The 23,234-nt window shown below is 39.5% G+C and overlaps 4 protein-coding genes and 2 non-coding genes across 7 annotated transcripts; 4 read left to right on the top strand and 2 right to left on the bottom strand.

The window, feature by feature from the left end:
- Window positions 1–941: 941 nt before the first annotated feature.
- On the top strand, window positions 942–1,013 carry trnaq-uug (transfer RNA glutamine (anticodon UUG)). Its single transcript has one exon. It is a non-coding gene; the product is annotated as a tRNA-Gln (tRNA).
- Window positions 1,014–1,619: 606 nt separating this feature from the next.
- LOC125890426 (betaine--homocysteine S-methyltransferase 1-like) lies at window positions 1,620–7,961 on the bottom strand. The gene is made up of 8 exons (XM_049579053.1): window positions 7,757–7,961; window positions 5,677–5,809; window positions 5,159–5,271; window positions 4,874–5,065; window positions 4,446–4,593; window positions 4,179–4,361; window positions 3,750–3,978; window positions 1,620–3,624 (listed from the first exon to the last, which is right to left on the bottom strand). The coding sequence occupies exons 1-8, from the start codon at window positions 7,772–7,774 to the stop codon at window positions 3,543–3,545; spliced, it is 1,098 nt and encodes a 365-aa protein (XP_049435010.1). The 5' UTR covers window positions 7,775–7,961; the 3' UTR covers window positions 1,620–3,542.
- Window positions 2,707–2,778, top strand: trnaq-cug (transfer RNA glutamine (anticodon CUG)). The gene has a single exon. It is a non-coding gene; the product is annotated as a tRNA-Gln (tRNA).
- A 476-nt stretch (window positions 7,962–8,437) lies between the features above and the next one.
- On the bottom strand, window positions 8,438–11,493 carry LOC125890425 (betaine--homocysteine S-methyltransferase 1-like). The gene is made up of 8 exons (XM_049579052.1): window positions 11,330–11,493; window positions 10,371–10,503; window positions 10,167–10,279; window positions 9,897–10,088; window positions 9,656–9,803; window positions 9,389–9,571; window positions 9,073–9,301; window positions 8,438–8,946 (listed from the first exon to the last, which is right to left on the bottom strand). The coding sequence occupies exons 1-8, from the start codon at window positions 11,348–11,350 to the stop codon at window positions 8,829–8,831; spliced, it is 1,137 nt and encodes a 378-aa protein (XP_049435009.1). The 5' UTR covers window positions 11,351–11,493; the 3' UTR covers window positions 8,438–8,828.
- Window positions 11,494–12,026: 533 nt separating this feature from the next.
- Window positions 12,027–17,326, top strand: cenph (centromere protein H). Of its 2 annotated transcripts, none has more exons than XM_049579051.1 (10): window positions 12,027–12,085; window positions 13,289–13,420; window positions 13,569–13,624; window positions 13,713–13,758; window positions 13,878–13,946; window positions 14,067–14,123; window positions 14,217–14,280; window positions 15,722–15,773; window positions 15,861–16,021; window positions 17,161–17,326. In XM_049579051.1, the coding sequence occupies exons 2-10, from the start codon at window positions 13,308–13,310 to the stop codon at window positions 17,251–17,253; spliced, it is 711 nt and encodes a 236-aa protein (XP_049435008.1). In that variant the 5' UTR covers window positions 12,027–12,085; window positions 13,289–13,307; the 3' UTR covers window positions 17,254–17,326. The 2 variants fall into 2 exon arrangements, with proteins under 2 accessions (XP_049435008.1, XP_049435007.1); XM_049579050.1 differs by having other exon boundaries at window positions 12,046–12,356.
- An 85-nt stretch (window positions 17,327–17,411) lies between these two features.
- Window positions 17,412–23,100, top strand: dimt1l (DIM1 dimethyladenosine transferase 1-like (S. cerevisiae)). The gene is made up of 12 exons (XM_049579048.1): window positions 17,412–17,604; window positions 19,133–19,206; window positions 19,343–19,429; window positions 19,664–19,725; window positions 19,914–20,007; window positions 20,097–20,146; window positions 20,241–20,364; window positions 21,836–21,928; window positions 22,021–22,085; window positions 22,193–22,256; window positions 22,359–22,465; window positions 22,553–23,100. The coding sequence occupies exons 1-12, from the start codon at window positions 17,547–17,549 to the stop codon at window positions 22,593–22,595; spliced, it is 921 nt and encodes a 306-aa protein (XP_049435005.1). The 5' UTR covers window positions 17,412–17,546; the 3' UTR covers window positions 22,596–23,100.
- The last annotated feature ends 134 nt before the right edge of the window (window positions 23,101–23,234 follow it).

The following is a 23,234-nucleotide window of genomic DNA, read 5'->3' as shown; positions in this document are numbered from 1 at the left end:
ATTTTTACCAGTCAAACCAGTTTACCAGTTGAACATTAATGCATTATTGTCAAGATGTTGTCCAAAAACAACTGTTTCATAAAACCTCTAATGCTGAAATAAATATTAGGAACATGCTTAAGATGCAAATTGCCCTCAGAAAGATGCATCAAGCCAACTTGTGGAGTTAGTCTGTGTGGGAAAGACGTGATGAGTCGTTGTCGTTTACACAAATTGGCTGGACCTTTTCAGGGTGCATGAACTGAAATTAATATTCCCCTTTGACTATTCTCTTGATGGATGAAAATCAATCCCTCACCCGGGTGCATCACTTCTAATGATGCTAAGAGAAATTCCAAATGGATTCCGGCAGAGTTTGCCTCTGCACTGATGAGCCCTGTTGCACCATGTGTTATGGTGCAATGTGTTGCCTCTTTAATAATTTCTTTATCAATAGCTTATTAAATACTGATGTATGATCATCTGGATAAAAATATAAAAGGGCAAATGAAGGGTTTGAGGACGGAGATAGGCTGCACTAATGGTGAGGAGCCAAGCAACATCATACAAATAGCACATCCCACACCTAAAGCCCCGAGCACATTGACTAAATTCCTCGAACTGGAGCCTACAAGACGTGAAAATACATTGCTGAGATTCCTTGTTCTCCATCTGTGACTAATAAAAGGCTTATTAAATATAGACCTATGCACTGATTGCCAGCTCAGTAGGCTAGTAACTGTCGCTCTCAGGAGTATGGAAGCTGTACTTCCATAACACAATGTGGTTGGACAGGGACAACTGTGTGGAGAGAACATGAAACAGCTGAAAAAGTTTTAATCCTTAATTAGACTAAGTTCTTTTAGTGTAGCACAGAATTTATTTTACTATGATATTAACAATTTCTTGAAGGCCAAATTGACATCATACTGCCTTAGGAAAACATATGCATAGATGTGTAGGGTTCCATGGTGTAATGGTTAGCACTCTGGACTTTGAATCCAGCGATCCGAGTTCAAATCTCGGTGGAACCTCAAGGTTTTTCAAGGTAACGCTTACATGTGGTGATGAGTACAATAACCAGTTCATCAGGTGTCTTGAATTCTCTACAACTAGTAGCTGATAAAAGAAATACATAGTGGCTCATACACACCATTCAAATAGCAAACAATACATATAAATAACTTACAAATAAATGTGGGATAACTGACATAAGTCAGTTAACAGCTAATGTCCCATGACAAGTGACTTAAGTATCAATAAATAACTACAGGAACAAAATATACAAATAAATGAAATAACTTCCTTGATGTCCTCTTTAATGACCTTAAATTTAAACCTTTTTTAATCTATTAATGCATTTATTTATTTATTCACATATTTATTTCAGCACTTGTTTATTTCTGTATTTATTTTTGCTATTTATTTACTTCGTTGGACATATATTTATATATTTTCTTATTTCCATATTTCTACATTTATTTTCATATTTCTACATTTACTTGTGCTTTATTTATTTATTTATGAATTCATTTATATTTAAGTCATTTTTTGACCAATACATTATGTTACATATATGTTTGAATGAATCAATAAATCAAAAATAAATAAACAAATAGACATTTTTGTCTACAGTTTTTATTTATGTACTTGAATTTTACATGCATGAAGCAAAGCAACTCTGCAGGAGTATGCTTGACACTGTTCTCCCTTTCTTGGTGATGACAAGATTTAAAACAACAGTAAATAAGACAAAAACATTTTAAAATACTTTTTATATATAAACTCCACATCATCCAAATGCATAAGTTGATCAAATGACAGCAAATTTAATCACTGGTTTGTAGTGGGCTACATCTTTGTAGTTTTTTTCCTTTTTGGGAGTGGGGGTTTTGTATGCTGTCTAGTGCAGTTAAACATTTTAAGAAAAGATTTGGTATGAAATGGTATGAGTAAGACGGATGCTCAAATTGTTGTTAAAATTTAACAGAAAACTTGCATCAAACTTCTAACTCAGCCATACTTTGTATTGTTCATCGGGATCACAGAGGAAAAGGGCTGGCTGAGTTTAGAGGAGACTGGAGTCACAAATTTGATGACTTTAGACTAGACTCGACAAAATCAGAGAGACTTGCAACTCAACTTGAACTATAACACCAATGACTTGTGACTTCACTTGGACTGGAGCCCCTCGACTTGAAAGAGCTTGAGACTTTCTCCAAGCCCAAAGATGAAAAAGTATGTTATTTAAAAAGTGTGCCACAAGTAAGTTCAGGTCCCTTCATCTCCCGAATCAGCTAATGATGACACTTTTCATTCCCAGCAACTCGACACTTAATCCCCCAGATCCACTTTGTTTGAACCAATCCAACCAAGTATCAGGCAAGAACCATGAAGAACCAACGTTACATTACGGAGCGCCAGTTAGAAAACAAGACACCAAAAACAATTTTGGTTGTGTAGAAAAACCAAACGTGAAGTATGCAAAACATTAAGGTCTAAAATCACAGATGGAGCTGCAACAACTTCCAACAAATACACAAATAAATAGAAATTTTAAAAAGCATTTATGATTTTTGTAAATGTAATGTATTATAAGTCTGATGTTAAAATGGCATTACGTTTGGTGAAGGGGACATTATGAGTTGTTTCAGCCTTGAAACTCAAAGTTTGAGACTTAGGACCTGAAGTTGTGTGTTCAATTTTAGCTACTTGGAAGGTATGTGTGGTTCCATGGTGTAATGGTTAGCACTCTGGACTCTGAATCCAGCGATCTGAGTTCAAATCTCAGTGGAACCTATCATCTTTGCAAAGTGGCACAACCTTCAACACAAGTGATCTCTACAATCAGGATAAAATTGTCAAATAATCTTCTAATATTGTGCAAAAGGTCTTTGATTGCAGACATTCCAGCTTCTCCTGCTCCGTCACTGAATTTGTAAAATTTCTAAAATGTGCTGTAGCAACATATATACATATTTACATATTCATAGCCTTTATATAAACTTTTATTACCTCACTATGGCTGAGTCAAGGTAAAGGTTAGGTAACTGTCCTTACTTCACCTAACATTTACCCTGATACAGTAGACAGCTATTTGTGTCCTGAGTTACCCTGACCTGACCCTGATACAGCGTTATGTATAAATCCCATGCTGATAATGAGTAACATGAAAAGAGCCGTGTGTGGGACAGGGTGATAGAGGAAGACTTTGCCCCATGCTATCACTTACGCTCAAAATTTCCCGGAATAACAAAAATAAAGCATTACATTTGAAAAAACAGTGGACAAAATGTATATTTTTTAATGAAAACATAAAAAGCAGCAAATTTCAGCATTCTGACAAGAAATATAACGAGCCTGTGAGGATGTTTTACAACTAATAAATGCAGTGATAATTAAAACTACCAGCTTTGTTTTATGTATATTTGCTATTACAGTATTGATGTCATCTGATTAGATGTGTAAGGAATAAGACATAGTTGTACTGTTGCTATACAGAATATTGTACAGTAGAGACAGGTGATTGTGTTTGATTTCAGCTAATGATATCCTCCCTCCTATTAATTAGCTGGTGTGGCCATGGAGGGACATTTGGGACGTCCAGAAGCAGGCAACAGGTTTTCCCAGTACTCTCGACGAGACCTGAGACAAATGTTGGCAGATTAGTTGCAGAAATGTTCTTACCGTCATCATATCCTACTGTCTGCTGTCTTTGTGAAAATGATGCCCAATTTGAAAAGAGCAGTGAGTGTTCTGTTGAGTCTTACCTGGCTCTGACCCAGGGTTTAGTGTGCATCTCCAGAGCAGCTCCCCACAGTCTGTGCTTCTCTGAAGCTGGTGGGAGGAATCCTCTCTCTGCAGCCACCTCTTCTGCTATAGCTCTGATATGGTAGGGCTCAAATCCACAGCAGCCACCAATGTAACGAATTCCAGCATTGTAAGCCTCTCTGGCATATTTATGGATGTCCCAGCGGGTCATTGCTCTGGTCTCCAGTGCTGAGAGGAGGGTCAAATATATGAGTATCATATCAAAGCTCTCTTTAAACTGTGGAGGGCGTTTAAAAAGGTAGCAATATGAACTCTACACTCACATACTCTACATGCTTAAATACACAAAAGAAAGTTTGCTTTCTTAACATCATTTACAATTTTAAAATATCTTTTTTACTTCATCCTACACAAAATAAAATACTGACCAAAGGGGAACTCAGGTAGAGAGACGTATCCAGTGTGGTTGCACTCAGGTGTGTGAAAGCCCAGCGGCTGGATCATGAGATGTGCTTTGAGACCAGCTCTCTCTAATCCCTCTTTCATCAAATTCACTGTACGAATGCACGTCAGAGGGTCCAGGTGGCAATTTATTCCAACAATGTCAGCTCCTGCACATAAAACATATTTAGATTGCACACCTGCAAAAACATTTAATTCTTGTTGAAGTACGGCATCACAGAAGGTCAGTGTACCAGCTTTGACCAGCCTGACAGCACACTCTCCAGGTGGGACTCCCTGCATGTCTCCTTGAGGGGAGATGCACAGTGTTGCACCCACTGCTTTACCGCTGGTCTTTAGCACCTCCACTGCCCACACTGCCTCCTCCACGTGATCAAAGAACTGCAGTAAAAAATATGCATGCAATCAATAAAGCTCGATTTAAAAAAGAAGCACTGAAAAATAAATCACCGACAATGCACAGTGGGTTTATCAGAGTTTGTCAGAGAAAAAAAGAGTTGCACAGTCATTATTATATCATTATTCATTAATATTAGTCATTTGATTTATTGTTTGGATGAACAAATACTGATCAATGCAGGTTTAAGCACATTAAAATTGATTTTTACGAAGTTATTTCCCTTTAAAATAACTCCAGAGTTAGTCCTCTTGCTAGTCATACCTCTGCAATGAAGAAATCAATGTCCTTCTTGAGGAAGTCATCCATCTGTTTCTTAAAGATGGCCTTGACCTCAGTTTGATTGTGACTCTTCACATAACAGGGAGTCTGGGACACGCCCCCAGCGACCAACGCATCACCCTCATTGGCTACCTCCCTCGCCAGGTCACAGGCTGCCTCATTGATCTGGGCCCCCTGGATCAGACGAGAGCAGACTGATATGAGGATAATTTTTATCATGTGATGTAAACAGAATAATGCTGTTGTTCACTTAGGTTTTGTGCTGACAGTGATGTCGGTGACGTTGCCGCTCATCTCCAGCTTGTCCTCACTGCAGTAGAAGGTGAACGTCTGAATCACATTGGCTCCTGCTCTCAGGAACTCTCTGTGCAGCTGCCGCACTGACAGTGACAGAAAAAGAGAGACAGAGGAGGATCCTTTATGAAGAAGTGAGGCAGATAGATTTTGCACAGATGTAAAGGGCCTTAATTCTGTGATCTTAATAAATGACAGAACAGAGAACTGCATCTTTGTGATTAATAAAATGGGGCAAGGGCAAAAGTGGATTACGAGAGGGCCCCAAAAGTCCTAAATTCACTGCATGGCAATAGGTCATATTGACTTGATTAACTGAACATCTGTTGGCACGTTGGCACCACTGATTACTTCCAGTATATGCTAATTTTAAGGTCCTGTCGTACAGAGAGGCCCTCCTTAAAAAAAAAAAAATAAAATTTTGTAATGTGGGACAGACTTTTGCCCCTGGGCCCCCTAACCGGTTCATCCAGCAATGGGCCGGTTTATACCTGCTTCAGGATGTTCAACGGCTGCCTCAGGTGTCCAGTGTCCTGCCTTCACATATCCACGTCGCTCAAGCTGCATCACATAACCTCCATCTCCTACAACCACCTCCCCAGCATTCAGTCGCTCCAAGATACCCTGAATGCACACACACACACACACACACGCAGATAGTTACTGCACTCACAAAGAGCATGCATGTACAAACACACTGTAAATATCCCCTCAGGGCTAAAGACTGAAACGCAGAGCTCACTTGAGAAGTAGTTCAAGTATGAAGTGTCTAAAACAGGAAAGTCATGATAAACTCTGCTCATTTGAAATAAATAAGGTTTGAAGGTCATTTGGAGACGGTTTGAGTCTCTCACAGTGTTACGACACATCCTGAACAAGCTGGCAAACGTGTTAAACATTTGTGAATATGTCACATCGACCCTCTTTACAGCTCACAATAAAAATGCATCTGGTATCCAGATTATACCAGATTATGTCTAGATATGATTAAACCTGATTATATTTACACCTGATGTTAATGTGTGTCTCCAGTGTCTACATTGAGATCTTGTCACTCTGTCCAGCTAGTAAGAACTGTGCAGACCAAATTTCTTTGCCTGTCAAATCCTCTTTCCAAGAGTGATTGTATGTGAAACACACCACCTGTTACACCTCAGACAGGATGATTTGATCATATCCCTGACAATCATCTTAAAGCACCGGCTGTTTTCTTTTGTAAACAAGTGAAGGAGGGAGGGCCGCTGCTGCCTCATTGGCTTGGAACAGTCACACGATTAGGTAGGCTCTGTCCACCCAGGTAGTTGCTGTATGTAGACTGAAAAGGCGATTGCATTTACACTTGAGGTCAATGTGATCACAATGTGTCCCTGACCTCCTCTGGAGGTGGTTTGGCTGGTCAGATCGCAACTCCTCAGTACGTTTTGGGTGCATTTACACATGCAGCCAGGTGCAGTAGTAAATGTTGAGGTGGGTATACTCCCTTATAAGGCTTTTTTGGCTGATAGGGTATACCCCTTTACTGCACCACTGCCTGTAGCCTACTTTTATGTAATCAAACACTATCTGGAAGTAATCCAATCATCCAAAATTAATTTCATTGCAAGGTGTAAATGGGGTCAATTGTTGCTACTTCATGCCTACTGCTTGCCACCCTATGAAAAGATATTTTGAGCTGGTTACATGTTAAAGTATCTGTCCTTCTGCTGATCTCTCATACTAAAAATTTACAGACATGGGCATGTTCCACATTTCTACTTATCCAGATATTACTCTGTAGCTATGACTTGCGCTCACTGCACTTAAAAAAAACAAAACAAAAACATTTTATGCTAACAACTTTCATTAAATTGTTCTTCAGAATGGAGACTTTAAATTGCTCTGGTAACTTTGACAATTAAAGGGGAACTGAGCCTATTTTCAAAATTCATACTGTATTCCTATGGTTTAAGACTGTCCAGAAAAAAGAGTTAACATTTACAATTTCGTCCCAAAATCCAAAACTAGAGTGCTAAAACTCATATTTGTGATGTCATGAAGTATTAGGTCTGGAGCTGCTCCATAATCAATGAATGGTGAAGGATGTTAGATGACACTGAGAGCACCCAGGGGACTGATCTGAGTATGTGGGTGCATTTTCAGTTTCAGGGCTGAGAACACTACAATAGAATAAAGCTCATTTGTGTTTAAAAAAGAAAACATTTGTAAATACACAAAATCAGGCTCCCATTCACTGTCTATGGGGCAGCTCCAAACTTTAAACCCTATGACATCTCAAGTTTGAGACTTACTGGTTTCTGGCTTTGAGAGAAAGTAGCTCATGTTCATAAACATTCCTAGGTCATAGCAATAACATCAGAAGTGTTCATTTAGGTGGTGACCCCCTTTATGTCAATTAATTCCTAGACAACACGAGCTCAAGACTCAATCTAAATCCTCAAGTCTATAAAACCGCAGTGAAGTTCGCATTATGTCTGAAAGTTTCACTCTGTAACCGCGTCTTCTCATTTGGTTTCACTAGTTTCACTCACGATTTCAAACCGCGAGGTGACTAGTTATGTTTGCTTGACTCACCCTCCTTTTGCTCTCCATCCTTGATTAAATCCTGGCAAGCTTGCAAAACTTGGAAAACTGAGAGTGAGCTCGTTTGAGATGAATCAGGGATCGCACACAGCACTGCGACTGACTTATGGCAAGTTGTAGCTGTCAGCACAGAGACCAGTAATATACATACCAGCAGCAGCGCTTCTCCCTTTTCCCCGCCCCCTTCAGCTGAATATCTAAATGATTAAAATACAATTAATAAAAAAACACACCAATTCTCGTGACAGTTAGACCACATGTAAAAATTTGAACGAGGTATTGATGCATTAAATCAAAGGACAGATGAAGCATCCACGCCTTTAAATACGTGTTTTGGGTGCATTTACACATGCACCCAGGGGTGTAGTCTATTACTTGAGTCAAAAATATAGATCTCTTGGTCAAATATGACTCCAATACAAGTGAAAGTTGCTGAGTCAAAGTATTACTTGCAGTAAAGTACTGGAGTAATTGCTTAAAAAAAACCAAACAAAAAAAAAAACACTTTAGTGCACTGGTCATAATTTGTAGGCGAAGGGTTAATTCAACTTCTAATACACAGCAATGCCAGAAACGTGAAACACAGACTGCATTTCACTTAGTTGGGCTTCTTCACTTGACAAACCTATAGTAGCGCTAATTTACAAAGAAAAAAAAGCTATTATTGAAAAAAGAGAATTTTATGTCTTTATTTATTACGTGAAAATATTTCACAGCAGTTTACAACAATCAATGAACCGATATGATTAAACCTAAGAAGATGTTTCACAACTGATATGACTGTGTACAATCTATGTATTAGTTATAAAGGTTAGGAATAGTGCATACAGTTACAGAAAATAAAAAAGACACAAAGCGGCCAATTTAATGATGAAGTTAAGTATAATAAGGCCAAGCCAACTGGAGTGACCAAATAATGAGGGGCTGCTGAGTTCTGAAACAGTAGCCAACAACACATTTCACAAACCTCTGTGCAAACAAAGATCAGATCATTGATTGACATTCTTGATCTAAAAAAAAAGGGACACTCTGATCAGACATATAAAGAACAGAGCAAACTGTATTAGGATGGTGTGGTAGATTTCAGCTGTTCTTCATAATCATCCTCTGCTGTGGCCATGGAGGGACATTTGGGACGTCCAGAAGCAGGCAACAGGTTTTCCCAGTACTCTCGACGCGACCTGAAACAAATTTTGGCAGATTAGTTGCAGAAATGTTCTTACCGTCATCTTATCCTACTGTCTGCTGTCTTTTGTAAAAATGATGCCCAATTTGAAAAGAGCAGCGAGTGTTCTGTTGAGTCTTACCTGGCTCTGACCCAGGGTTTAGTGTGCATCTCCAGAGCAGCTCCCCACAGTCCGTGCTTCTCTGAAGCTGGTGGGAGGAATCCTCTCTCTGCAGCCACCTCTTCTGCTATAGCTCTGATATGGTAGGGCTCAAATCCACAGCAGCCCCCAATGTAGCGAATTCCAGCATTGTAAGCCTCTCTGGCATATTTATGGATATCCCAGCGGGTCATTGCTCTGGTCTCCAGTGCTGAGAGGAGGGTCAAATATATAAGTCTGCAATTGAATGAATAACAGTCTTTTTGTTCTGCACAAAAGATAATACACAAATACTGACCGAAGGGGTACTCAGGTAGGCTGGTGTATCCACCCAAGTTGCACTCAGGTGTGTGAAAGCCCAGCGGCTGGATCATGAGATGTGCTTTGAGACCAGCTCTCTCTAATCCCTCTTTCATCAACTTCACTGTACGAACGCACGTCAGAGGGTCCAGGTGGCAATTTATTCCAACAATGTCAGCTCCTGCACATAAAACATATTTAGATTGCACACCTGCAAAAATATTTAATTCTTGTTGAAGTACGGCATCACAGAAGGTCAGCGTACCAGCTTTGACCAGCCTGACAGCACACTCTCCAGGTGGGACTCCCTGCATGTCTCCTTGAGGGGAGATGCACAGAGTTGCACCCACTGCTTTACCGCTGGTCTTTAGCACCTCCACTGCCCACACTGCCTCCTCCACGTGATCAAAGAACTGCAGGAGGAGGGTGCATTGAATCATTAACAAGAAGTACTTATGCACATTACCATCTGTTGTACAGTTATTCCTCTTGGGTGCTGCTCATACCTCCACTATAAGGAAATCAATGTCCTTCTTGAGGAAGTCATCCATCTGTTTCTTAAAGATGGCCTTGACCTCTGGCTCATTGTGACTCTTCGTATAACAGGGAGTCTTAGAAACGCACCCAGCGACCAACGCATCACCCTCATTGGCTACCTCCCTCGCCAGGTCACAGGCTGCCTCATTGATCTGGGCCCCCTGGATCAGACGAGAGCAGACTGTGATACCAGACTGATGTAGGAATCATTTTCATCAGGTACAGTGGGGCAGACTTACAGTGATGTTGGGGACGTTGCCGCTTATCTCCAGCTTGTCCTCACTGCAGTAGAAGGTGAACGTCTGAATCACATTGGCTCCTGCTCTCAGGAACTCTCTGTGCAGCTGCCGCACTGATGAGAAGCACAGAGAGAGGGGCTTTTATGGAAAATACAAAACATTATGGGCACATTATGCTTGATAGGAGTGGGTGATGTGCAGCACCTGCTTCTGGGTGTTCAACAGCTGCCTCAGGTGTCCAGTGTCCTGCCTTCACATATCCACGTCGCTCTAGCTGCAGCACATAACCTCCATCTCCTACAACCACCTCTCCAGCATTTAGTCGCTCCAAGATACCCTGAATGCACACACACATAGAGCTTTTTGTCAGGCCTCTCTCACAGTGTTGATCAGAATATAAAAAGTATTTAGCCCCCGAATTCATCACCTGACACATGATCAGTAATATTTGGTGACAATACTCATCAAATAATATATCAAGATGATAACATATCATCTTGTTTTGCATCTATTACAGCTTGTGAGCCCATTAATCTCCCTGATGATAAAGTTCCAGGCAGTCTGCACAGTAACAGTAACAAGACTTCACTGAAAATGTATATACCATTTATCTTTATTATCCATTTATCTTGATTCTGTTGCATAAAGCTGAGGTCAACTGGCCCCGAGTGAAAGAAATTATCACAAAGCAAACAGTAAAACTATGATAAATATCCACAGCTACTATTATTCATTATTAAACACTGTAAGTGACATCTTCATGTTTAATTTAACAGGTCTATTAGAATAGAGAGGAGCTCACACACTATTCACAACTTGCATGTTTTAAACAGTGTTGCTTGTTATCATGAATGCAGTAAACTACGAATGGAGTGAACTTCCACTGTCCTCTGTCCAGAAGCACTTGTTGAGATTTGGTTGTTCATTTTATATTCTTCTAAACCTCCCTATAGGCTACTGCATTTCACATGTTGGATGAACTATAGGGTGCACATTTATATCAATCAGTTAACTGCTCTTAAGGCGTGCAGTCTGTTTGCACAAGTTAAAAGTGTTAAAAGACAACGTTCACAATGTCACACAGACAGACAGACAGACAGACAGGACAAGTGCAACATGCATAATTATGCCTTTGCGAAACTAAACGCTGCTCATGATCATACCCTTCTCTTCTTGCTCTCCATCGTCGACTCGGCAACGTGTCTGTGCAGAGTTCAGAAACAGCTCTGCTGTTCGTCTCTAATCGTGCGTCACTGATTGAAGAGCACGATAATCTCACGAGACTGAGGAAGCCATTTTTACTGTAAACCCACCGAGCACGGTCACTTCCACATCCACGGCTGCTGCTGCAGCCCCGTGACGCTCGAGGCGAGGCGGATCACAATTTTTGTTATGAATTGTGGGGTGTTCGCCAAAAATGGCTGCTGTAGAGCTTTAAAGATAATGCTGAAAAGATAATAATAATAATCGGTTTAGTAAATTAATCTATAAAATAGATATACACACATTTTTATAATAATAATAATAATAATAATAATAATAATAATAATAATAATAACACGAATACTAATAAAATATATTCAATATTTATGATTATGATTATTATTATTCGTGCATAAATGGTAATTTCATATATTTATTTATGTTTTTTCTTAAATTCATAATACCACTACAGACGTTTTGGGGAATTATCAAAATCAATGTTTTTATTTACTGTTTTATTTTATTTATCTTCTTTTACTTTTTTTGGTACTATATCAAATAAAAACTATTGGGGAATAATGCATAATTTATTAACGAATTTTTCCTGTTGACTCTTGGCCTGCAGGAGGCGCTGCTTCATCTGCTGTAGAAATCAGGAAGACGGCCCGGAAGTAACGTGACGCCACTTCCTGGCGGGGTTTCGATCTGAAGCGGATGTAAACAAAACCAGGGAGCAATTTAACGTGTTTATAACATATACAATAGACAAGTAGTGTGTTTTTTGGACAAACAATGCTTCATTTGTGACAGCAGCTGGACGTTTTTTTAAAGTTATTGTCAAGTTTTAATAAACAGTCGTTAGAAGTGACTAACGTTACGTTAACGGTAATTTCCAAGTGTTAGTGTCAAAGGAGGAGATAATAACGTTAGTACCTTTAGCTGTGTTTAACTTTTATTTACGGGTAACGTTTACCGTTATTAAGCAAGGTAAGATATTATAACCCACTTCTGTTTGTTAATTTACATCATTAATGTGCAGAACCTCTCAATGTTCCTCAAAATAATCTGCCAAACGTACAAGGGGATGTTGACTTTGACAGATGCATCTATAACGTTAGCATTAAACTTTAGGATTATCAAGGGTGGAGTTTACATTGACCCAGTTGTCAGTACTTTAGTAATTGTACATAGAGTAGTTCAATTTTCTGCAACTTTGTATACTTCTACTGGAGGCCAATATTGTACATTTTACCTGCTTATTATATAACCAGCGTTAGTTGACTGCAATAGTTACCAATCAATTAGCAGATTAAGGCTTTCGCATTCTTATACACAAACATTTCTACTTACTAAAATTTTTCCGGAGTGACTTTTTTTGGTAATATGATCATCTTAGAAATTGTAAAGCATTTTGTAGGTTATGCAGCAGTTTGTAAAGCAGTTCATTTTCTTCATTTCAGCCAGGGACAACTTGAAAATGTGATGTAAATGCATCAGTAAATATAATCCTCTGATACATACGTATATACAGCTATAACACTTATGGTGAATATCATTCTGCACAAACAGCACTTTTGCTTTTGATGGTTTAACTACACTCTGTAGATAAAAATAACATTTCAGTGCAGTATTAACTTGTAATGCAGTATATTTAGCTTGTTTAAATAGCTTTTACTCAAGTAAAAACATTTTATTGTACATTCATTCTAGTTCACTAGTTTCTGACAATTATATTTCACTCTGTGTGTTTGCCTTTTATACCTTCTAGTAAGAATCAGATTTACCCTGATCTTAATACATTAGAAAATGCAGTAAGACGAGTAGTAAGTCATTCTTTTGGGTCAGCAGCAATACATTGGTTAGGCTCCTTGAATCAATCCCAGGTGATGTGACATAACTGGGTTGATTTGTACCTCCAGACACCTTCACTAATCTGTGATGGACCCATCTGACAACGTGGGAAAACTCAACCACATGGTGGAGGCTGTGGCACTGAATGATGGTCCTGCTCCTGACAGCTCCACTGGACAGAAACCTGCAGACCTGCTGAGGTTCTCCCTCCACATCTGCTTTAACACTTCTGTTATTACTCAGTTTACAGTGGCTTAGTGCTGGTTTATTTGATGAATCACACCCTAACACCAGTGTGCTTTCTTCTATCTTGTCTTATTCATAAGTGCTGAAATTACTATTTTTCAGAATAAAACAGCAGATGTCCAACCAGTGCTTCGAGATGGCAGTACAGCTTCACGCAGGTTTGCAACTATGTGTATTATTTTATACATATTAAATTTTCATCAAGTTAGTGTACAAACAAAGCATTAATATTGTTTTCTGTAACAGGAAAAATTAAGAGAACATGCAGCACATCTGAAGCAGACAGAGACTTGTGAGTATTTTTGAAAATAGCCTTTTTAATGTGGGTGTAGAATTTAACACAAATGTAAAATTAGAGTTGATTTCAAAATATGTACTGTTAACATTTTTTTTTTTAATCAAATGTTACAGGCCTGAGTATGTCAATGAGTTGGAAAGAGTCAAGGCAGTTCATTTTAACAGCACATTGGCACTGCACAGGTAAACCGACGCCTTATCTTCTGTGAAGAGTCATTTTTTCACGTTATATAAACGTATCACATAGAAGCAGTGAACTTTGGTTAACTTTGACCAATCATTAATTTAACTTGTGTCTTTCAGGATGCAGATATGGCACGCCATCGGAGAAAAACTGAAACAGAATGACTCAGAGGCAGTGTAAGTCAGTTAACAACATATTGAAACAATTTACATATATATATATTTGAATTATTCTGATGATTATGTGTCAAATCTTTGTGTTTTTCTTAGTGACCTGAAAGCTGTGAATGATCGCTGCATGGCTCTTTGTTCACAAATAAAACAACTACAGCAAGTAAGCAGCCTCATATTTCATTGTGTATATATTTAGTGTTTGTCTGCGTTGAAACCATGTTAAAAACAATCTCATATATAATATGTAGCAATATTTAGTTTAATATCCAGACTGAACCACCAACCCAAAAATGTCAGTATTTGAGTTACATACAGCACTTTTAACTGGTAACTTATATATTTGTTTTCCCAGCCTGGACCCAGTTTCCATGGTTTTGTGTCTTAAGTGACTAATGGCAGCGACTTTTTTTTTTTTTTTTTTTTTTTTTTTAAATTGGTCAACTAGTATTGAGCGAGCCACCTTCATAAAAACAGGCTGCAGTGTAACTATTTGGGACATAAAAGTGCCTGTTTTTGCAACTGACAGGCTTTATGGAGATGATCCCTACTACGATAGACTTTTTGTTGAAGGTTAAGATCCTTTTTGTTTAACCAGAAACAACCCAAACTCACCAAACTCCATTTATATAAACAGTAATTTTAACGTGTATAGAGGCAGCATATTTTCACATCTAACGGTGTGAATTAAGGGTTTATTTCAACTAAACCAGAGTTGGTGATTGTTGGAACAGTGGAGACACAAATCAAGACAGCATTTTTGAGTTTCATTTTGTTTCCGTCGACTTTGATCCAAGTGAGTTTTATCGTGATATTTAAATGTAGTGTGGTGGGTTTAGCAATAGCGATTTGGGGATTGTTTCTGACTAAACAAAAAGGATCTTACTCTTAAACAATAACATTAATCTCTGTAGGGATCCTCTCCATAATGTTGTCAGACACTTAAAAGAACAATCTGAGCCTGTCAGTGGCAAAAAACAAGCAGTTTTAGTGGATGTAAACTCACAGTGCGAATAAACCCTGAGTGGTTTCATTGCAGTCCCTTTTTGTTGCTGACAGCTGCAGCACTTTTGGTCAATACTGGACCAGTTTCAAAATGGTTGTCTCCATTTGTCACTTAGACACAAAAACATGTGAAAATGTGGTCCAGGTTGAAAATTACCAAAGTTACCCTTTAAAGGTGTAACAGATGTATGTGTAACTGCTGAATCATAGTTAACTCACCCTCAACCTTTGTGGCCTCAGTGACCGTCATACCCTCTGATGTATGAGGACAATCAGGCTGCCTATCATAGAGAGACAGATTAAGAAAACCTTGAGGTGTCTCAACTTCTTGAGATATGCAAGGGGAAGAAATCTGGTTCTGACTGGTATTAACACTGTAGCTGGAAAGAGTTGTAAATGACCCTCTTTATGACCTTGTTATTCAAGACAGTTTAGGACATATTCATGGTGTAAAGCAGGGTCTTTAAGTTCTGATGCCAGACTCTCTGTGATCAGAAGAGATCATAAGTTTGGTTTCTTGTATTTCGTACTGTTTTATTCATCAGTATGTTTCTGTGATAATTTATCCTGTACTGGATTCCTTTGTGTTTTGTTAACAGGAGACAAAAGATCTTCAAGATGACATCACAGAAATACAGAAGAAGAGGCTAAGTATGTTCTGTGGTTTACAGCGAAATTAGAATTTGATTTCGTTTTTCAATGGTGACGTCTGCTGACAAATTTTTTGTGTGTACATAGAGATGAAGCGACTCACACATGAGAAAATGAAAGAGATGGAAGAGTTGATGTCCAAGAAAGAGCACCCAGATACAGAGAAGTACAAAGCTGCGTTGGAGAAAGGCCAGGCGAACCTGGAGAAATACAAAAAGATGACCATCATGACGCAGAACGTCCTAAGGGTAAATAAACTATACAGGATGTGTGTTAAAGATAATACACTGTCTGTCGGTACAATGTTTGAAAATGGTTAATGCCGACAATGAAATCTCACCCTGTTAGATTTTGGGTTTGCTGCAGAGACCTGTTGTCTGCATCTGTGGACACTTTATGCGCTATCTAGTGGTAGCAAGAGCATAATACTCTAATTTACACAAAAACAAGATGGCAGCCATTTCTGCCATCTTTTTTGCTGACTATCCTGACACAAAAGTAGACATGGTTCAAAACTTGATCAAATTTTATGGTTGAAACTTGTTTATTTATGATTAATAACATTTGGAATTTGATATGGCACACACATTTGAGCAATTTTAGCGATAGTAACAAGCTAGTACACAAGTCAGTCTTTAGACGCTTTGCTTAACTAAAGACTGCACATTTCTGGGAGGGCGTGTCCTTTTCAAAAATGCAAGAGGCGTTGCTTTGTTGCCGGCCGTTTTCTCCGGTGTGTTAAACACACTTTAGAAAGGAGTGTCCCCAGACTATCAGAAGGCGGAGATCTCTGATCGTCTGGTGGCAAGACTAGTAACAAGCTAACACCTTGTTAATTAGAAAGTACTCATGTGAGGACATTGGGACTTTATTACTATATTATCGCAGAATTTCACACAGACCAGTTTGACTGTTCCTACAGACAAAAAGGATGTTCCTAGCTTGGAGTATGGAGCAGGGAAAATCCATACAAAGTTATAATAACAACAAATCAAAAGGCTTTTAGATAGGTTGCATTATTTTCTATTTTGTTTTTGCAAAGCTGTGTTCAGGCATTGAAATGAAGACTTTTGAACAGTGACCCCTAACCCTAAGACTTACAAAACACTGAACAAGTGTTGCATAGTTTATAATTTTGTGTTTGCACAACAATTTTCAGGCATTGAAACAACAGTTTTACAGTTAATTACACACTCGTGACTATTAAAAATAAACCCCTTGTCTCCATATCAGGATATCATTTTTTGCAAAAACTACTTAATGTTCGAAGACAGTGCTTAGTTTTATACTTGTCATGTCCTACTTATCCCATATAGTTAGGAGCAATTAAAAATGAATATCAAACCAAAGCTCAGATCTCAGGGGGTTAATGTGTGTTTTTCTTCAGGGCATCCTCTTGGCCTGTAAAGTCAACTGGCTGGATGATCCCAAACTTCGAGACATCGCCATGACGCTGGAGGAATTTCCCATCTCTGACTAAACTCCAACTCCATTTCTCTCATATTTATATGTGTCTGTGTTGTGTTGTGAAATAAATAATCAATAAAACTGCTAAAACCAGCATATATGCTTGATTTGAGTGCAGTGTAGATGACGTCCAGCAGCCACCAGAGGGCGACACACGACGCCATCAGAGATTTTAAACCTACTGCACATTCTGTCAGTGAAGAAGAAAAAGGGGTTACACGTGTTTACTCTACCCAGGCAGATAGTTTAAATAATTGTTTAAAATTAAGATTTCTCGATCTTTAATCGGAATAAAACGGAGGGAAAATGCCGAAAGTCAAAGCGGAGAAGAAAAGCAGGCAGCACCAGGAGGTCAAGAACCAAGGTACGTGTCTCCAAGGAAGCGGTTAGCATTAACATGTTAGCAAACATCACTGTCAGCTGCTGAAGGAAATGGGCTTTAAAGTTCATCATCACATGATTAAAACATATTAAACAGTTTTCAACTCTTACCATACCAGTATGAAGGGTCACACATTAAAGAGACTTATAGTTAGCTCTGTCGCCTGCCTTGACATTAAATATTTGTTTACGTCAGTTATCAGCGCTGTCTGTGAGACTGACGCCAGTTCAGAAAAATGGTTATTTTACGCGGATTGACTCACCTGCAAATACATACACATACACCGCATTATTTAAGATATTTGCTGAATTGTTGAGTGTCTTGTGGTTATTTCGGCTCACAAAGTAGCCACCAAATATTCAGCTAATGTCAAAACTATAGCTAATCAACTGTGTAATCAAGTATCTATGGCCAAGTTGTTTGGGTATTAGTTGTATCTTGAATAGAGGATGATATTTAGTTTCTATAAATCTACCAAATTCTGTAACTGGAAATATTAACACAACTATCACTGTCACTCAAACATAACCACAATAAAACAATGTACAAAAATTAGTCATCAACCCAGGCTTCACTCCTCGCATATACATAAATACACTGCTCAAAAAAGTCAAGGGAACTCTCAATTGTCACAGTATAACACCAAGTCAGTTAAACTTCAGGGGTATTGATCTGTCCATTTAGGAAGCACAAGTGATTGTGAATCAGTTTCACCTGCTTTGGTGCAAATAAAAGTGATAACAGGTGCAATTGAGAGACAAAAGCAAGACAACCCCCAAAAAGAAAATGGTTTTATATGTAGTGTCCACAGACAGTTGCTCTCTCCTTATCCTTCCTGACTCATTCTGCTCTAGTTTTGTGTTCTGCTTGTGTCCCTGTCACTACTGGTGGCATGAGGCAGTACCTGCAGCTCAGTCAGGTTGCACAGGTAGTCCGGCTCCTCCAGGATGGTTCTCTTCTCAGATGACAGCAGGTTCACCCTGAGCACATGTAACAGGCATGAAAGAGTCTGGAGACGCTCTGGTGAACGTTATGCTGCCTGTAACATCATCCAGCATGGCGGGTTTGGTGGTGCGTCAGTGATGGTCCGGGGAGGCATATCCTTAGAGGGTCACACTGACCCCCATGTCATAGCCAACAGTACCGTGACTGCTGTCAGGTACCAGGATGAAATTCTCAGAGTGATTGTCAGACCTGACGCTGGTGCAGTGGGCCCTGGGTTCCTCCTGGTGCAGGACAATGCCTGGAATCATTCAGTTTTATTTAGAAAGCCCAATATCACAATTTGCCTCTGAGGGCTTTACAGTAGACAGCATCCCTCTGTCCTTTTGACCCCCACACAGCAGATAAGGGAAAAACTCCCCCAAAAAACACTTTTAAGAGGCATGATGTCTAAAGCCTGTTTTATGCAAGGACCCTTGACTTAGATTTGAAATTAATAATACAAAACACTTTACTCATGAACATCCCACAACCCCTGTACAAAGTGTCCCCATCCCGTCTGTTGCAGGGATCATGTTCAACACCGGCATTGGTCAGCACATCCTGAAGAATCCACTGGTTGTCAACGGGATCATTGAGAAGGTACTGCTTGGGTGCACTTCGACACTGAGAAGTTCTGCACAATTCATTTAAAACATAAATGTGCACATACAAGACTGTACAGAGACAGTCACGATGCTGAGTTTTTGTAAGCCATGATTGTGGCTGTGTTTTTCAGGCTGCCCTGAGGCCGACAGATGTGGTTCTGGAGGTGGGACCTGGTACTGGTAACATGACAGTGAAACTGCTGGAGAAAGCCAAGAAGGTGAGAGCATCAAAAAGCATGATGATGTCATCATCTTTTTTTTTTTTTTTTTGTTGAAACTGCAAAAACCAGAAACATCTAGAGACACAAAAACCTCTAAAAACTAAGACGGAGATACAAAGTTTGAATCTAAATCTGTGATCAGGTAATGCACCAAGTAGTGTTATTGTGGTCGAAAGTGTCAACTAATTGATAATCACTGTTCAGTCATAACAGGAGCTGGTATTCTTGCAGGTGGTGGCCTGTGAGCTGGACTGCAGATTGGTGGCTGAACTCCAGAAAAGAGTACAGTGCACGTGAGTGGAGACAGCAGCACTATGCCTCTGCATATATTTGCATGTTATCTACCAGAGGTGGGGGACGTAGTCACACAGTTAAGGATTTGAGACTTGCACATGTGTGACTTACTCTCATCTCTGGTATCTACAGTTAAATAAATGTATGAATACATGATCTAAAAAGAGTACATTATTTTTTCCGACAGGCCCATGCAGACCAAACTTCAGATATTAGTTGGAGATGTATTAAAAACAGATCTGCCTTTCTTTGACGTCTGTGTGGCTAATTTACCTTACCAGGTAAAGACGTGTTTCCTCACCACAGCACACAGTTGATTCAGTGTCATTCGCTGTGTTTATCTCAAATTTAACTTTTTGTTATTGTGCAGATTTCATCACCATTTGTCTTCAAGCTCCTGCTGCATCGACCTTTCTTCAGGTAACAATCAAACGCCCGCTGAAAGTTTTTAACTGTATTCTTCATATGTCCATGTAGAGCATTTAGCACCTTTTTGTGTTTTATTTTTGCTCAGGTGTGCCGTGTTGATGTTCCAGAGAGAGTTTGCCATGCGACTTGTTGCCAAACCTGGGGACAAGCTGTACTGCAGACTGTCCATCAACACACAGCTGCTGGCCCGTGTCGACCACCTCATGAAGGTCAGTGATGTTTGACTAAAGCCCTGTTTCCACTGAGCAGTACAGTGCAGTTCGACATGCTTTTTTCCTCCATTTCCACTGTGATAAGTTGTGAATGGTACCAATTGAACCGTTCTGTACTTTAGTGTTGCTGTTTCCTCTTCTATTTTGTTCTGAAAATGTTGGCATGCAGCCTCGTTCTGTGGATGATAAACGAGGTGCAGACTTCCCTCTGTGTCACTGGTAATGAGGAAATACAGTGAGTGCTGGATGGAGCAGTGAGTGACAACAACCCCACCCACATCAAAGAGTACTGTTTGTGGTGGGAACGCTAGGGTCTAGGTACCATGTCTGAAGGGTTACTTTTGGTTCCAAACGTACCATACCGAAAGTGTGTGGTCGAAATGGGGCTTGACAGAGACTCTGTAGACCTGAGCTTGTGTTACATTGTCTCACCGTTATTTTGGCGGACAGGGTTATAAAAAATCTGTCATAATCTGTTATGCGTCATTTCAATTTTAATTTTATAGTGATAAGATATATTTAGTAGCATTTAATTTTCAGTTTCTAATAATAAATATACAGAACAAGCGTAAAGATTTTGCATTTATAAACAGGAGTGTAGTGCTATTTGTTTAAGTAGCAGAGTGTGACTTGTGCACGGCACGGTTAAGTTGTGGCTTGTTTCAAAGGTCACATAGCCACTGTTGCTACATTAACTATAAAATGAAAGGATGTTTTGCTGCCTCTTCATTGTAACTCGTTAACAGTTAGCAGCTGTAGACTGAGGGGAAAAAAAGAATTAAATTCACTGTGACCCTCAAATGCTACCGACAGCAACTGGCCATGTTTAAGGTGGAAAGTTTTCTTGCATGTTACTCAGTGTATGAGTTGATGTCATGATTCAGTCAACTCACCTTCCATTTGTTGTTATTGCCTCTCATGACATGTGCTTATGTGATGATTGGATCTTCAAGTGCTGAAAAATGTATATGAATTTGAACCTGATTATACAAAGTGAGATTATACTGCAAAATACTGTTTTTCCTAACTTGAAGAAAAACTTGGCGTAGTGCTGTTCTGGTGCGCTCCTACAGCACTGAACACGGACAGTCAGCTGCAGTGACGTTTTGCAGTGGTATTTATGACATAAACAAACAAAGTGGTGGCTAAAACCAGCTCGACAACGAGGTCATGCATGTGAGATCAAAGCTGTGTAATATGCACACATCACCAAATGGACGGGGGTCAGAATGACTTAAAGTCACAGTAGATTGCCCCCAGATTTTAACCTGTCAAACTGACAAACAGCCTTCAGATTTTTCCATCACTGTTGATAAAAATTCAGTCAATAAGGGAAAATATTCAGTTAACGCGACTTCTGCTCTGAACACAGGATCATCATGACAGTGTCTTTAAATGGTTTACTGTAGAGGGTTTTTCTGGTGTTGCAGAAACTGTGTCTCAGTGTGAGTGTCTCTGTCTTGATCAGGTGGGGAAGAATAATTTCCGTCCTCCTCCAAAAGTGGAGTCCAGTGTCGTCAGGATAGAGCCGAAAAATCCTCCTCCTCCTGTGAACTTCCAGGTGAGCTTTGACTCCATTATTAGTTAATGCTGTGGAAATGCAGTCGAAACAACAGGAAGTAAATTGTAGGTTGTGTTTTGTGTTCTGAAAAGGAGTGGGACGGCCTGGTCAGGATAGCCTTTGTCAGGAAAAACAAAACCCTCAATGCAGCTTTCAAGTAAGAGCCTGCTTCTGCACACACTGTCGCACGAACCCAGGTCTGCTCTGTCTAAAGAGTGAGTGTGGAAGATAAAAAAAACATTATGTTGATTTTATAATTTCTAGGTCCACTGCAGTAGAGCAGCTGCTGGAGAAGAACTACAGGATTCACTGCTCTGTGCACAATGTGGTGAGTCATGGTGCAGCAGCAGCTTTTTGGTCAACTTTAAACTGCACTTTTAAGATCCCTCCTCAGCCAGTGTGAATCTAAAGACCAGCCTCATCTTGACAGGAGGTCCCAGCAGACTTCAGCATCACTAAGAAGATCGAGAGTGTTTTGCAGGAGGCTGAATTCAGTGAGAAGAGAGCCAGGTCCATGGACATTGATGACTTCATGGTGTAAGTTAAACATCGATGTACTTTTTCTCCAAATAATCATCTGAAATAATTACCTGTTTTAATTTTGTGTGTTTTCTTTACCCTCAGGCTGCTTCATGCGTTCAACTCTGCAGGGATCCACTTTTCTTAAAAGGCAGAGGGAGCTGAGGAAAACAGTGCTGTGACTCATGCTCTGCGTGTATGATGAGAGGGAGAAGTTAGCAGTCAGATGAATGGAAAGATAGACTGTCTGACTGATGTCTCTTCCTGCAGAGCTTTGCTCCAAGGACCCGAATTTCAAATGTTGACACAGTTGGATGAAATGTACAAAGACTATTGCAGGATACATTTAAAGAGCTCATATTGAGTGTGCTATATTACCCCTATGACTACAGATAAAGTGTCCTTGTGCATACAGAGACAGCTCCTGACAGATGAAAGCTGTGTGCTCATCTTGGTTGTGTGAGAGCCTGACTGTGTGTGTGTTTGCCAATCATTGAAAATAATCTGTAATGGATAAATATTCTACTCTAAAAGCAGTGTACAGTTTTCATGTCAAAATGACCACCTTGTGGGAGAGGCAAATATTTAACAAGTGCAGATTTTTGGCTGTTAAATAAACTCAGATTGTCCACAAGTTTTTTTTTCTGTGTCACGCTTTACTTGTTTTGTGCTAACACCATGTGACTGTCACTATATGGTACTGCAGGATTACTTCCTTTTCAGTTATTTTGTGTTTTTTTTAATTTTTTAAGTTTTCTTCAAGAAGTCAGAAAATTTAATGTACAAT

The sequence above is a fragment of the Epinephelus fuscoguttatus genome, linkage group LG6, assembly GCF_011397635.1.
Source record: "Epinephelus fuscoguttatus linkage group LG6, E.fuscoguttatus.final_Chr_v1".
Classification (NCBI taxonomy): domain Eukaryota; kingdom Metazoa; phylum Chordata; class Actinopteri; order Perciformes; family Serranidae; genus Epinephelus; species Epinephelus fuscoguttatus.
Note: the sequence above shows the minus strand (reverse complement) of the source record. Positions and strands in the feature narration are given on the sequence as shown.

Bases quoted from the DNA above. Each gene is read 5' to 3' on its own strand.
- LOC125890426 (XM_049579053.1), bottom strand. The intron at 4,362-4,445 runs GTACACTGACCT...TTTTATGTGCAG, and splicing joins TGTCAGGCTGGTCAAAGCTG to GAGCTGACATTGTTGGAATA. The intron at 3,979-4,178 runs GTCAGTATTTTA...CCCTCCTCTCAG, and splicing joins TCTACCTGAGTTCCCCTTTG to CACTGGAGACCAGAGCAATG.
- LOC125890425 (XM_049579052.1), bottom strand. From the start codon at position 11,350: ATGGAGAGCAAGAAGAGAAGG. The intron at 10,504-11,329 runs GTATGATCATGA...GTGTGCATTCAG, and splicing joins TGGAGAGCAAGAAGAGAAGG to GGTATCTTGGAGCGACTAAA. The intron at 9,804-9,896 runs GTATGAGCAGCA...CTCCTCCTGCAG, and splicing joins TTGATTTCCTTATAGTGGAG to TTCTTTGATCACGTGGAGGA.
- cenph (XM_049579051.1), top strand. From the start codon at position 13,308: ATGGACCCATCTGACAACGTGGGAAAACTCAACCACATGGTGGAGGCT. The intron at 13,421-13,568 runs GTTCTCCCTCCA...ACTATTTTTCAG, and splicing joins AAACCTGCAGACCTGCTGAG to AATAAAACAGCAGATGTCCA. The intron at 16,022-17,160 runs GTAAATAAACTA...GTTTTTCTTCAG, and splicing joins TGACGCAGAACGTCCTAAGG to GGCATCCTCTTGGCCTGTAA.
- dimt1l (XM_049579048.1), top strand. From the start codon at position 17,547: ATGCCGAAAGTCAAAGCGGAGAAGAAAAGCAGGCAGCACCAGGAGGTC. The intron at 19,726-19,913 runs GTGAGTGGAGAC...TTTTTCCGACAG, and splicing joins CAGAAAAGAGTACAGTGCAC to GCCCATGCAGACCAAACTTC. The intron at 20,008-20,096 runs GTAAAGACGTGT...GTTATTGTGCAG, and splicing joins TGGCTAATTTACCTTACCAG to ATTTCATCACCATTTGTCTT.